The 15,198-nt window shown below is 44.1% G+C and overlaps 1 protein-coding gene across 3 annotated transcripts in view; it reads right to left on the minus strand.

Moving 5' to 3' along the window:
* Positions 1 to 237: 237 nt before the first annotated feature.
* Positions 238 to 15,198, minus strand: part of Shroom4 (shroom family member 4) — a 211,827-nt gene continuing 196,866 nt past the window's right edge. For 2 of the 3 annotated variants that reach the window (XM_087600084.1, XM_087600085.1), the window contains 4 exons: positions 12,962 to 13,750; positions 8,309 to 8,489; positions 5,398 to 5,667; positions 238 to 4,345 (listed from right to left, as the gene is read on the minus strand). In XM_087600084.1, coding sequence (XP_087456210.1) covers positions 4,076 to 4,345; positions 5,398 to 5,667; positions 8,309 to 8,489; positions 12,962 to 13,750 — 1,510 coding nt within the window. In that variant the 3' untranslated portion in view covers positions 238 to 4,075. 3 annotated transcript variants of the gene reach the window in all.

Genomic DNA, 15,198 nt, shown 5'->3' on the forward strand with positions numbered 1-15,198 from the left:
TCAGACCTATTCCACTAAGAGGGCTATGGCAAACCCTGTTGTTTTACTGGTGACAATGAATGGAGTATTATTAAAACTATCCCTAAGGTGTCAGGCTATAAGTTTAAGAATATGAATAAGACTTTGGTCATACAGCTATGTGAGGAAGACTACAGATAAGCAGCCACGGTCCCTTTTACTGTTTTCACCAGGATTAGAGGATTTCAATGCCACAAGCAAAACATCAGAGACAAGTCCTTTTGTCCTTAGCACCTTTTATTGAAGTCTGACCCTTGATGACAACATGGCAGGCACATCAATGCCAGCCATGGTGGGAGTGGTGGAGGACACAATGCAGGAACATTAAGATTCAGAAAAATAATAGCATTACATTGGATAGAAAATTCCCCGAAATTATACAGCAAACACTGATTCTTTATCTATATACACTGCCCCACACCCCACCCCCTTCTAAGGATTTAATTTTCAAATAGTACAATATTCTGCCACATAATTATTACTGGCATACATAGCTCCTCTGGCAAAGAGAGAGAGTTACCACGTTCCACACTGGTAGACACAGCCAGAAGGACACTCGACATCCTCCATCTGAGGCTTGTTACTAGAAAAGGAGTATATCCAAGGAGCCTAGAGTTGACGGTGTGGTTCTGGTACCCCTTAGGCACCTTTCTTGGCACATGAGGTCAAATGGCAAACAGAAATATGAAGCCAATCTTCAAAGAGGTTTTTCATTTTTTTATTCTCTTTCCTTTCCTGTGCACCCAATCTCTCCCTTTTTAGGGCTTTAATTTCAGTACATCCATCCTATTCCCTTAGGTAAATACCCTTGGGTATTTACTTTTCTCTTAGCTGAGTCTTCAATTGTGGGACTTGAGGGGAGTCAATTATCTACAGTCCTGGGGTTGGGAAAGGAATAGGCATAGGATAGCAACCTTGCATCGATTCCTTTGTATCCACTACTCTTCTTTCCTATTATCCAATGAGATTTATGAAAATATTTGGAGGGAAAGAGGGGCCAATCAGCAACTTTTGAGGGGGCGGGTCAATCTTTTAACCTAAGTTCATGCTGCTATCTTCTCAGAGGCCTTGTAAGATGACTGATCCTAGAAACCAAGACCAGAGAGATAACCCATGGCAAGTAGCACTGGCAATTTACAGCGATGCCCATCCCTGTAGAAAGGCCACAGCAGGCGTAGGGCATACCAGTGTTAGTTCGGTCTACTGAGCTTTGGAACCCAGTATAGTTCTGAAATTATCTTTCAAATGCTTTGGAAACTCACCCTGTGTTCTGAATGCAACTGTACAAACCACTCTGAGGTGAGACAAGTGATAAAAACTGAGAATTAAGGCTGGGGCCGTAGCTCAGTGATCCAGCACTTGCCCAGTATACATAAGGTGTTGGGTTCCATCTCTAACAATGCCAAAGCAACAAACAAACAAACAAACGAACAAACAAACAAAGACAAACCACAGTTAATAGTATGTTGGTATCATATACTTAAGGTATAATAAACCTAACGAGGGCTACAAATACCCAACCTATGGCCATGATATCCAGTAAAGTGACCACTCCTTGTTCTACTGTAGGCAAACGCATCTTGGAATGACAGACCACATAACTCCCACTATCCTAATATAAGACATTTTAACTTCCTTATTGATTGTCCTAGGGTCCATTATATTATAAAAAAGGTAAGGCAAATGTGGCTTTTAGTCAAAGCAGTTCCTTACCTCTCTCAATTTTCCTTTGGGTAAACTCACAGCCATCCCGAACAAAATAGCACAGAACAGCATAACGCGGCACAGCGCTGTACAGTACTGTGTGGCACACCATAGCACAGCATAGCATAGCACAGCATAGCATAGCGTACCACAGCACAGCATAGCACAGCACAGCATAGCACAGCACAGCATAGCAGCTACTGAGCTTCACCGCTCAGTATACTCTTAGGGTTATATTGAATAATTTGTGATCTTGCACTTGAGGGGAGAATGGCAGTACTGATAGATAAACAGTGCTTATTGCAGAGGCGGCAGCACTAAAAAGCATACCGAATGGCTCACAGAAAATGTTCCCGCCCCTTCAGAATACCCTGCCAGCCAAGATTCTCCCATAGCTGTCAGACACAGTGTGCAGAGAATGGAAGACGGTGGCCGGTATTTGTAGCAGCCGTGAAGTTCCTTAGCAAATTCTTTGGTTGAATGAAGTAACACTGAAGCTACAGGGAATGTCCACGGACCCTGAGGAACTCAGTGGTAGCAGGTGGTAATGTCAGGGCTTGGTTTGTTTTGGGCTTCTGGGGGGTTGTTAGGCGATATCATCAAGGAATGTCCCCAGTTAGCAGGGAACAGAAGACTGAGCTAGATAGAAGGGTGGCTTGGTGATAAGTCCCCTCTTGCAATTGCCCACCTGAACGCTTTTCCAGGACAGAAGCTGGCTACCAATGTCAGGTCTTGGCGAGAGCAACAGCTTCAGTGCTTTGCACGTCAATCCCTCTTACCTGTGGTTTGACTTGCCAGAGGTTCAGTTCTCATGCTCAACCATGGTTGACGACGTTAAATGGAACATTGTAGAGTTGAATGGCTGATCAGTTTTAAATTATGTGCCACTCTGTGTAGTGTGATGAACTTCTGCTCCATCCCACTTGGATCATCAATCATCTATTTATCCAGTGTATCCATGCTATACAGGCAGCCTTTCTTTAGTCCCTTCTTAGTGCCCTCAGTGATGACATTAACAATTGCGCTATTTACAGGCTTTGGTACTATCACAGATTTCAGGCATCCGCCCCAGGGGATGCTTTACTACATAGGCCCCGAAGACAGGAGGAATAGTGTACGTCTAGATCCTGGATGAATCATAATTTGCTCTGAGGCTTGGCCCTGCCTGAAAATACTCTCCTGGTTTTAGTTCCTTGAGCTAGCCACTGTTTGGAAAAGCAGTTGTTAGGCGAATGCCTTCCACACTCGCTTTCTTTCCTTCATGTATCCTGTATCTTTCAGTTATAGGAGACCACTCTGGTTTCAAAGGGCAGTTAAAAACCATTGAACTCTACTTGGGAATGTTAAGGTAATAGTCATCCAGCCCTTAAGGAAGCACATAGCTAAGCTATGGCAGGGAGGCTATAAGTTCAAGGGAGAGATTTATTAGCTATTAGAAGCCGTGGTAGGAAGAATTCAAGGCCTTGGCACTCGCTTCCTTAGCCAGGGTAGACTTAGGGTTTACGTTTTCCTTCTGCCTAACTTGTTTTTTCTTGTCTCATTAGTTAAGAAAAAAAAAAGGAAAACATAATAAATACAATCAAAGACCATTTGAAATACGATAAAAACCCTCTTCCCCAGTAATGAAGCTGTGTTGCAAAGTCAACTGTCATAGAGAAATGTTAGAGGCTTGGAGAGCGAAACCCTGGCACGAAACTCCTAGTGATATCAGGACAGGATACTATACAAAGAGACAGGTCCATCATGTGAAGACAGGGTGAAGGCCACCGTAACAGTGCTGACAACTAGGTGTTGGGGAGGGTAGACATGGAACCACTTGGTTTAAGCCTATTACTAGAGGGGAGGAAGAATACACAGGTAGACTCCATGCTTGCTCCCCTTATATATAGCCTCCCCTTCCGCGCCTCCTGCTGCCAGGTTTGACAGAGGCCCTGAAACTGGTGTGAGGTGAATGTATTCAAGTCAAGCACATCTGTGTGGACAATGGCTAGCTAGGTCACTATCCCTAGGGAAGAGGGAAAATTGCACTGGTAGTTTAGCTTTGAACCTCAAGAGGGTAGGAGGGTAGTGTGGCAAGGGAGAGCATTGAGTTTGTGAAGTCTTTGGTATTCTGGTACAGAGATGAAGGCACTTTTTAAGTCTCATTTACTGAGAAAGAGCATGGCAGTGTAGCCATACCTCGCTGCAGCTCCATAGGAGAGAAGCATGGGGCCTTCCCAGGCTCTCCTTGATGGCTGGCCAAGGTAGATGGCTGGACTCATCTGCTAAGTAATTTCGATATACTTGGCTAACAAACTGCTCCTAAAGACTGAGAGCCCTTTTCCACTGGTGCAATGGCACACTTCTGCTGTAATTAGAAATTGCTGGGCCCCAAGTGCAGGCTCTCTTTGAGGCATTTAAGCTGTTCTTCTCCAAGTTTGATCTTCTCCTCCAGCTCTCTCTGCTCAATGATGAGAGCAGATTTCATCTTCACAAAGTGCTGGTAATCTTGGAGCTGGTCCTGCGGCAGGTAGCGGGAGACCATGCTGAACACCAGCTTCTCCCTGCGGTCCACATGCTCCTTCAGCTCTTTGGCATCTGCCAACTGGTTCGTCAGCTGCTGCTTCTTCTCTCTCAGCACCAACTGGGGAAGCAGAGGACCAATTAAATGCCATCCCGATCACGAGGCATCTGCACAGCAGTCTTTCACCAAGGAAGCAGTCACAGAGCAGTTACGCATTTTGGTAATTAATCAGCCTTAGATTCCCTTCTCTGAAGTTTACATTCATGCACAAACCTCCCTTTTCCCATAGCCAGAGGAAGAAAAGCACAACAGCAGTTTTGGACAGGGGTGTGTAATCACCTCTTTCTATCTTTTTTTTTTCCTTTTCTTTTTTTCAGAGCTGGGGACCGAACCCAGGGCCTTGCGCTTGCTAGGCAAGCACTCTACCACTGAGCTAAATCCCCAACCCCCTCTTTCTATCTTTTAGGCTGTCTTTAAACCACGGACTACCACTTGGCTTGGCACAGAGGAAGCCTCTGACAAAGCCAATCTAAGTCCCTTCCATTACTGAACAAATTACAGCACAGCGATGCTTTCTCTATGGTGTCTCTGTATGAGTGGACATGCGTGTGGTGTGTGTTTGTGTCTATGCGTGTGGATGGAGCTCTTACTGTGGACTCAAAGCCACCTGTATAGGGAAAGGTAACGGAGTTTAATTCAAATATAATCATCGAATGAAATAACCTGTACCAGAGGGCCTCTTTGCAGTAAGGAGATCAGAAGCGAATTTGCTGCTGCTGTTGCTACTGCTGCTGCTTTTCCTGTTGTTGGTACTGTTGCTGCTTCTGCTACTACCCCCACTTTTATCACTACCATCACCACACCCCCATTAGCAGCTAGCGCTAATTCCATATTCACTCTGTTTGGGACCCTATTTTATGCAATTAACTTGGATTACCTCAGCCCTCACAGAAAATACGGGAAACAGATCGTATGCTTATTTCATTTTGTAAATGAAGCAAGGGAGACAGAGTAAGGCTACTTGCCTATAGTCACACACAGCTAAAATGTAGGAGGAAAACTTCAGAGCACCTATAAAGCTAGTGCTTACACTTTTGATGCTTGTTTTCAGTCCCCCTTAAAGGTGGAAGAGGCTATTTCTTCCATTTATCCCCCAGGGACCCCATCTGTACCTTCTCCTGGTTGGACTCAGCATCGATGCTGTTGAGAGCGTTCTCTACCCGGGCCAGTCGTCCAGAGAGTGACAACAACAGGTTGACCACTTTGTCCAGGTCTCCAATAAACAAATGATACTTTTCCAACTCATTGGACTTGCAGACAGCTTTTAAGTTGACCTCCACCTCCTCTCCAAGGGCAGCGTTGGCATTGATGTCATCCAGTAGCCCACGCTGGGCCTCCCGCAGGACAGAAAGTTTTCTACTAATGCTTTCAATGAGCTGAATCTAAAAGAGTTATATGGAAGACAAAGGGTGAACGTGAAGATCAACAGAACCTGACATAGGCTTCACAGAGCACGCGTATTCCTAGCCCTTGGAAGGCAGAGGCAAGGGAATTACAACCTGGCATGCAGACTGGAACCTTGGCTAAAGGAACAGATTACAAATGGAAGGGGAAGAGGGAGGGAAGGAGGGATGGAGGGAGGAAGGACTTTAGGGGGAAGGAAATACAGGTTGGGAGTGAAACCTAAGCAAGTGATAAGTAATTCCAGTTTCTTGAGCAGTTTATCTTCTCTCTCTGTTTGACAGGGATCACCACGTCACCACCAAAGTTCTTGACATTAGGTGAACCCAACATGGACCCAAGTGACATTTGTAAAATGCAACCAAGATTATAAGAAATAGGAACTAGAGACCTTCCAAGACCCAACGTTGGTAAGAATTGTCATCAGATATTTTCCCGTTTAGGCATTCTAAGAATGCCGACATTTAGAGCGTTCCTTTCTAATAGTTCATTTGGAAATGATGATGGTGACCAAGAGTAGGAGATATCAAAGTCTACTGTCAGGAGAAGTTAGGAAATCATGATTGTGCTTGCAAGTATGGGGCGAAGAACCAGATCCGCTGATAGGCAGGAATTCAGGGATGTGAGTGGGAACCGTAACTAGGTTTCAAGACATTCTCAACATTGTTGTCACCTTCGATGTTCTCATTTAAACTCAACAGTCAGTGTCAAGGAAGTGGATTGTCATTTATTTACGCAGGAGACCAACCTCTGAGGACTGAGGGAATCTCTGCTCCTCTGTACCTGTGCTCTCCATCTTTGGGCTGGGGAAAGTGGACTGCATGCAGCTGCAGACTCATCACAGGCTTAGCCAGAGCTGATCTGGTTTTCTGGAACATGGCAAATTGATGACCTTCCTCCCCTTTCTTCCTTACACACAGACATAGCCCTGCCCCACCTGCAGTCCTAACAAATCACTCTCTGTTATTTTGTTCTTTGCCATTTCCAGTCATCTCTCTTCCCTTGGCTGGACTTTCATTATGTTTGTCCCTGGAAAGGCCAGGCCTTGAATAAGCACAGACCAGCTCTTGGCCATGTTCAAGAAACATAGACTCCAAGGAAGAACATCTGGATCAATAAAATTTGACACTGCCATGGTCTAATTATTTCCCTGACATTTTGCTTCAGATGGGAAACTGGAAAGAGTGCTTTTGAAAATGGCCTTATGTTTTCCTACCAGCCATGTCCTGAAAGGGAAATATGGGCAGACGAACAATTTACATTGAGTTCACATGTCCACAAAATGGCAAATTGGGCCTTTGAGGTTGCCATGACAACTCTATCTGCTTATGAAATAAAATAGGTAAGTGCAAGGGGTGGGGGCAAAATGATTCCAGGAACTTGATTAAAAAACTAGGCTACTGGTACTTAGAGGAAGAAAGGGAGGCTGGAGTTAACAACAACAACAACAACAACATCCCCATTTATCTATTTTGTATTTTCAAGAGATAATTGACCATCATTGCAAATAAATAATAGTCTGCCAGCCTATAATTTCTCCTTAGTCTGTCTGTTCTCTTTCACAGAAACTTACAGAGAATACAAATTAATGGCACTGCCATTGGCCAGGGCTCTGATGTACTGTAAGCAATGAGTTAGCTTGCTTAATTCAAAGGGACAGTATGGCACCGTGGAAATTCAATCCAGGACCTATAATTTAGTCTCTGACCCCTGGAAAAGGTAATCTCCTTTAGCTGGTAAAAATGTGGGGGCAACAGTAACACTTCACAGGGCTAGAGCCGCAAAGCAGTGGTCAACACTGGCCTGGCCGGTCCAAGGGCTCTGCGTTCAGCCCTAGCACTACCAGGAGTAGGGAGCGGGGAGGGAGGGAGGGAGGTTAGGGGTGCAGCTCAGCATAAAGTGCTTTTCTAACACATGCTAGGCCCTAGATTTGATCCCAAATACTCCCAATAATGCTAATGAGAGAATCTTTCAGGTTTTAGCACTTAGATCAACAGCAAAGCACCATAAGGTCCTGGGTTTAATTCCCAGTAAAATACACACACAGCCACACCCACAGACACAGACACACACACACAGACACACACACACACATGGACACATAGACACACACACAGATATACACACAGACGCACACACACACACACACACACACACACACACCCCTACATTGTGATAGCCCTAAGGATTAGCGAGAATAATTACTGCTAATACTGTATTACTCATTAGAGAACAGACTGAGGAGAGACTGCTTGGTTTCCCTACTGAGACACAGGGATGAAAGACATGCTAAAGGGTGTGGAGGGCTAGTTGTCCTTCATATACTTAACTGAATGCTAAAAATCTCTGGGACCCCCAGTGAACTAGACTGTTGGGGGAAGGGCGGCAATGGGGGGAGGGTTGGGAGGGGAACACCCATAAGGAAGGGGAGGGATTAGGGGGATGTTTGCCCAGAAACCGGGAAAGGGAATAACACTCGAAATGTACATAAGAAATACTCAAGTTAATAAAAAAATAAAAATAAAAAAATACATCATTGCTTATTTGTAAAGAGTTAAGGAAAGAAGAGAGTCAAGAATGGTCCAAGGATTCATAAAAAAAAATCTCTGGGATATACCTTACCTTTTTTTGAGCCAGTTCATAGTCAACTCCCTCCTCTCCCAGGCCTGCCTCAGCCATCTCAGGCTGCTGTTTTAACTTGTTCAGCAGTTCTGCCTTGGCCACAGAGATATTATAATAAGCTGAGTAAGAGGTAGGGATTCCTGAGGCCCCTGTAGGAGGTGAGAAGTGCTGAAACTCTTGTCTGTAGAAAGAAAAGGTGACCATTTGAGTACGTATGTCGAGAGATCACTGAGGCTTCTCTTTTCTTAGTTTTCACTACCTGTAATATTTGACAGCACTTCCCATAGCTGGTATAATACAACGGAACAGAAAGCAACATTCAAACATAAACAGGTAACATGAAGATGATCTAAAAGGCAAGTGAAGGTAAACTTTAAGAATGAAGAAGTCTATTGCCATTTCCTTCGATGTCCCTGAACTTAGTAGTTCATAGGGCTTCTTTATCATTTGCCTCAGTCATTAACACCCCATTAAAATATGGAAGAACTTACAAGACCTCAAAATTGTAGACTTCTGATGACAAATGAGTCACCTTAATGATTCATGACCTTTAGCAAGGGGCAGCAGAGAAATGTGTTCCTCTAAGCTTGATGACCTCTCCTCTAACTAAGTACAGAGCCCGCTCAGTCCAGCTCTATCTGATCTGCTTGTTCATAAAGGTACCCTGTGACTTGCCTCACACTCTTTTCTTTGATCCTGATGCCACTCCTGCTTGAAAAATCCCCTTTGCTGTAGAGGTCCCACAGCAATGCCTGTGACCTTAGCTATGGTCACCACTCAGAATGCTGGGATCATCATCCCTGCCAAGGACTTGTCACAGCCCATCCATCACATGAGCTCTTCTGATACTGCTTCCTCTATGACAACCCTTCGGCTGGAAAAGGGACAGCACCCTTCCACTTGTGGCATATTCTCGCTAGCCCCAGCCTCCTGCATGGGTTCAGAATGACATGGGGAAGATGAAGCCAGTGACACCCAGGGGCTCGACAAGTGTAGCAGCAGACCTTGTTATCTTGGGGTTACCAAAGCCTGGGGGTGTGTAAAATTTTGTTTCTCAGAACCCCAGGCAATGAAAGAGAATTTCTCCTCCTGAGAAAAAAAAGTAGTTCTGTCCCTACCCTGGCTTGGATTTGGCCTCTTCTGCCATTAAGGCTTCTGGTCTGGTGGAAGTAAAGGAAAATGTCAGGTTTCAGTGATTAAAAGGGAGAATAACTCTGCCTATGGTCTGTGCAAGGGCAACGTCCACTCCACTTGGGTCTGTGTGTGCGTCTGTCTGTCTGTCTGTCTGTCTGTGATCCCTTTGCTGGGCAGCCTATTCCTACTATCCACCTGTCTGTGTCACCAGCCCCTTCTAACCTCTGGCTGTTCGAAAGGGAACAGAGGAGAAAGTCATTAGTCATTTCTGTAGCTATTTGTAGCTCTTAGATAAAGGTCAAATATAATGGCTAAAAAGCTTCCAAAGCTATTTACCGATTCATGCTATGCTGTCTCTTAATTCATCACACAAAGGCAACCCGGGCATGCCAATATTCCTCACTCTGGAGCTATTTATTTTACACATGGGCTTGCAAGATTAGAACTATAGTACTAATATATACACGGTGCTTATTATACTCTAGAAACTGTCTCAAGACATGCAACGCCCATGTACACAGCATACACGTGTATATATGGACACATGCAACTGATTCATCACCATAACCACTTTACGTAGCAGTATCATGGAGAACCAAGAGGTAAAATTATATTCCCCAGGTCAGTAGACAGTGAACTGTACACCAATGGCAACCCGACTCCACCTCTGTGCCTTTATCTTTTACACTCTGTGATAGTGACAAGTGAACACCTTGGCACTCTAGAAAGCTCTATTTGTAAGGACCTCTCTAGCTGAACTGCGTCTTTGATATCAGAGAAGAGAAGATTGTAAAGGTAATACAAATAAATGAACTTTGAGAACTCCTGTTTATAAGGACTTACGGTACATGCCAATGCTCTGAGTCAGAAACTGTAAAGACCAACATTCACATGCCCCATGGAAAGTCGGCTTCTCAGCAGCGATGGCCCTGCACCCATTACAGTAGCTCACGTTAAGCACTGTGCTCTAGGGTTCTTTTTCTCATTACTTTCATGAACAGAGAAGGGATTACGAGAAATCGATAAGAACCTAATCTGAATTTGAAAGTCAACATTGCATAAAAGCTCAGAACATTCCACTGAGCAATGACAGACGTGCTTAGACTCCACAAAGCCAACTAGATCTAGAGTGGCACTAGTCATTCGACTGGAGCAACATTTGATCACTTCCATGACTTCCTTCCATATGTCTTCCTACCAAGTCTGAACCTAAGAAGGAAATGTGTGGTAGAGATACTATGGTTTAACATGGCTAAAACTTGGCTGTCTTTATTTGCATTTCAGACCGAAAACCTTACCCTTCTATTGGCTCCAACACCATCTTATACCTTCCTAGGATCTAAAAAAAAAATCTTTTCCCAGAACTGAAATAGCAAACCAATGCTGTAGGCAATGAGCTAGACTGCCTGGCTTCTGGTTAGCTGTGAGCCTGTGACAAAGTTACATCCCCTCCCTTTTCCTTTTTCCTCTGAAAGGAAGAGGACAGTAGTTATAACTCTTTCTTAGGTCTGTTTGGGGAGACCAAATCAATGCTTCAGTATAAACACATTCTAAATTTAAGATACTTATACCTACACCTGACCTTCTAACCTCACAACTTAGCGGCACAACTCACTATCGGATGTCAGTGGTTGCTTTGATGATTACAGTGACGGCCACTGCTGCTTCCCAGCACCACAAAAGGTTGACGTACAGCCTCTTGCTAGCCTAGGAAAAGGCTAACACTTCCCGACCTTAAAGTGTCCTTTCTACTGTGTTCATGGTGCATCTGTACACTGTAAACCCGAAGAAAGAGGAATGTGAGGAATGATCTGTCCATGAAAATACTTAAAATCATGCTCAGCATGTGGTAAACAGGTGAAGAAACATCAGCTGTGATGGAAACGATGCTCTTCTTTAAATCTTTATCATTGGAAGAAACATCTAGAATTGATTCTGGCAGCTGGAAGCCAAGGCTGTGTACAACCGAATGTATTCCCCTGCATTTTATAATTTGTCATAAATAACCTCTGGACTGGGTTATAAGATACCTAGTAATAGTGATTTCTTTCTCAGTAGCCTGGGTCAAGACAAGAAAAGTTCATAAAGGAGAAAAATCCACAGCCTGGAACTGCTACTTCTGGCACGTATTACCCTAGGAGAGAGAAGATAACCTAAAGTCCCAGGCAACGAGAAGACTAAGATCCTTCTGAGAGAGGTTGGAGGAGGAGGAGGAGGAGGAGGAGGAGGATGAGGACGAGGATGAGGAGGATGACAATGAGGATGAGGAGGAGGCGGTTATGGCAGCCGTAGCAGCTTAGATTTAGAGGCAGACAGATCTGGATTTGAGTCTTTGCTGCATAATGCTGAATTAATTAGTCCCTTATTTTGCTCAACTTCAGCTGCCTCATTTGTCAAATGGAGGTATTAATGGCCAACAGGGATGTTGGGAAGAATAACTTAAATCATGTACATTAAACACTAGGCAGTGTCTGGCACATAGAAAATGCTTAATTGAAAACTTATTTGATTATCTATTTTGTCTTTTGAAATATTAGTTCAATGCCTACTATCTGCCAGGTAACCTTTCAATCTCTCAGCTGTGCTACATAACAACCACAGCACAGTTTCTGCACCGTATTTTCCAGTTGCAATAAGGCAGCTTGAGAAGCAGCCACATGTGGTCTGCTAAGGGCTTCTCCCTGAGCACAGGAGCTGGGATTTATAAATGCTTTCTTTATGGCACCTCAGAGAACTGCTCAATCAGCTCCAGATAACCAAGTAACAAGATTAGCCTGTCCATAAAAGTCACATAAACAAGGTACTTCTAATAGCAGCTCCTCCCAGGCAAGATCCTGCTATAAAAAGATTTAAAGCAAGCAATTAGGGGACACCTGTCTGCTCATCCCCAGTGGGGCTCTGAAAGAGGCCAGGCGGAGAGCTAAGAGCCCCGGCACTGAGCAATGGCGATCATGGTGTTTCTGTTTGGGAGCAGAGAGGACAGATACACAGCATGATTATCCAGACCAGTAATCATGTAGGAGTCATGTGGCAGTCCGCAATCCCATTTGGATCTCATAGCTTACCCTGTCAGCTATTGCTTACGGTCTGACAGAGCAAATGCAAAGCAAATGCTAAGCAGGACGTGAAAAAGACAAAGACTGCACTGAGCTGTTATCACTGTGTAAGTGTCTAGCCCTGGCAACATCTTTCTACTGGTGTTGGGGGAAGAATTCAGAGGCCCAGGCTACTGCTAGAGCACACGGTTCAGGGAAGGCCTAGGACAGGCAAAGAACGGTTTATATATTATTGATATATTGATACATAGATATATTAAAGATACACTGAGAAGCAACACCATATTTTCTTAATGATAGGGATAAAACCCTGAACTTCCACTTCCTGAACAGCTACTATGTACTACTCATGTATTCATGACTAAGGATCAGTGTCAGAGAGCTGGCAAGTGGGAGAGGACAAATTCAATTCATGCTGCTGGCTGCCTGGTCTGGGACCCCAATATCTTTCCCAAACACTTACTTTGGGGTCACAGTAGCTTCTTGCTCAGTTGTCCTCCACAGTCCATGAGCGCCGTAATAGCAAGGAGGTTGAGCTTTCTCGGGCTGGGTTACAGGGTAGCTCCTTACTGCAGGCACAAAATTGCTGGGATGCACAGCATAGGCCTCTTGCTCTTGGAGGCTCTGTGAACTCTGCCTTGAGGCTTCCTGGTGGCCCATCTTCAGGGACTGTGGCTGCTCCTCTGTAATAGGGGCACATGATCCAGTGGTTTCTGAACTAAAATACTGGGGCGGTAGGTCCTCTTCTTTCTCTCCCTTCTCCTCTTGCTCCTTCTCCTCCTCTTCTTCCTTTTCACATTGCTGCTGCTGCTGCTGCTGCTGCTGCTGCTGCTGCTGCTGCTGCTGCTGCTGCTGCGCTGCACGAAAGAGCCTATATTTTTCCCAATTGGGAGGAGGAGGGCGAGGGGGAGGAAAGGCCTTCTTTCGGGCCCCAAGAGTATCTGGCTGAGTCTCACTGCCTTTACTAAATGATTCCCTTTGCTGTTTCCCCCAGGCCCGGGTGTTTTGTGGCTCTAAACTGATGTGACTCTCAGAGAAGGCTCGGCTCCGCAGTGGGCGGGGCATGGAGGCAACGGAGCTCTCATCCTCATAAACTGAAGATTCCTCTGGAGTGTTCGAGGCATGTTTGAAGTCTCCAAGGAGGTCAAGCGAAGAGACTGCTCGGTAGTTTGACAAGTCCAGTGCTGAGTTCTCAATGTGAGGCCGGAAGGGAGCAGACAATGACAAGTTGGCCTTAGAATGAGCCATTTCCCTGCAAAAGAGCAGATAAACATTGACCAAGGCAAGCATGCGATGGATGGGCCCCATATTTTGGATGGCATAATTTCTGAAATGTTAAGATGGCCACAAAATCCTAATATGTGTAGTAAAAGTAATGGCCATAGTAATAAGAATATAATAACAATGACAGCGAACATTTTGTTGTGCATAAACTGAGTACTAAACACTAGAGCAGTGGTTCTCAACCTTCCTTATACAGTTCCTTATGTTGTGATAACCCACCAAACCATAAAATTATTTCCATTGCTACTCCATAGCTGTACTTTTCCTACTGTTATGAATCATAATGTAAGTATCTGATATGTGACCCCAAAAGGGTTGTGACCCACAGGTTGAGAACCACTGCTCTAAGTGTTTACATTCAGTGCTCTCCATGGTCCAATTTATTTTCTCCTTACAATAAACCTAGGAAGTAGTTCTTACAGTTTGGATTTATCACTTGAGAAACCAAGACATAGTCAGGATAAGTAAACTGTCCAGGGTTATAAAGGTTACACGGTAGAGCTACGATTGGAAATGGAACTATTCAGCTACAAAATCTAAATATACAGCTGGTACCTCGGTCTGTTTCAAACACTCAGACCTGATATGCAATAGTCTAGGGCTTTCAATCCTACTTGTTCTACTTCATTTGCTGATTTTCTCTATTCTTTAATGAAAAGTTTCTAGTGTTTAGAAATAGTGATTTCCGTAATGAATATCTATATTCCCACTTACTACCCAGAATCCACACATTTTAATACTTTGACTATCTAAAGTCCATGACTGCTTTGTGTTGTGTCACCCCTCCCTTCCATTGCCTTACTGCCAATGTGATACAAGGTATGTTATAAATGAACTGCACATAGCTTCCCTGTGCTTACATATGTAATAAAAATATGAAATAAGCTATTCACAGGTATCTGCCACTTTTGGTAAAAAAAATTCCTTCTGAAATGTCAAAAAGAATCGTTCAATTCGAGGCTTTTCCAAAAACTGACTCTCACCTGTATTTGGGTTCAGTCTGGATTGGGAGGATAGTTTTATTTTGTTTCCTTGGTTTGTGGGGTTTTGTTTTTGTATTGGGATTTTGGTTATTTTTCGAAAAAGAATTTAAAAGTTAGGTGGGTATTGAGTGTGAGAGGATCTGGAAGGACTTGGGGAAGGGGAAGAATATGATCAAAATATTTAAATTTGAAAATATTTTTAAATTACACACACACACACACACACACACATCTTATGAAACTGCTACAAGTAAAAAGTATATTGTTGAGTAATAGAACAAAACAGTGAATTTAGAAACAAGATAGACTAGCCAGGCATGGTAGCGCATGCCTTTAAACCCAGTATTCAGGAGACAGGCGGGTCTCTATGAGTTCATGGCTAGCCTGGTTTGCATAGTGAATTATAAGACAGTCAGACCTGTCTCAGAGAGAC

The sequence above is a fragment of the Rattus norvegicus genome, chromosome X (genome assembly GCF_021556685.1).
Source record: "Rattus norvegicus strain SHRSP/BbbUtx chromosome X, alternate assembly SHRSP_T2T, whole genome shotgun sequence".
Taxonomy (NCBI): Eukaryota; Metazoa; Chordata; class Mammalia; order Rodentia; family Muridae; genus Rattus; species Rattus norvegicus.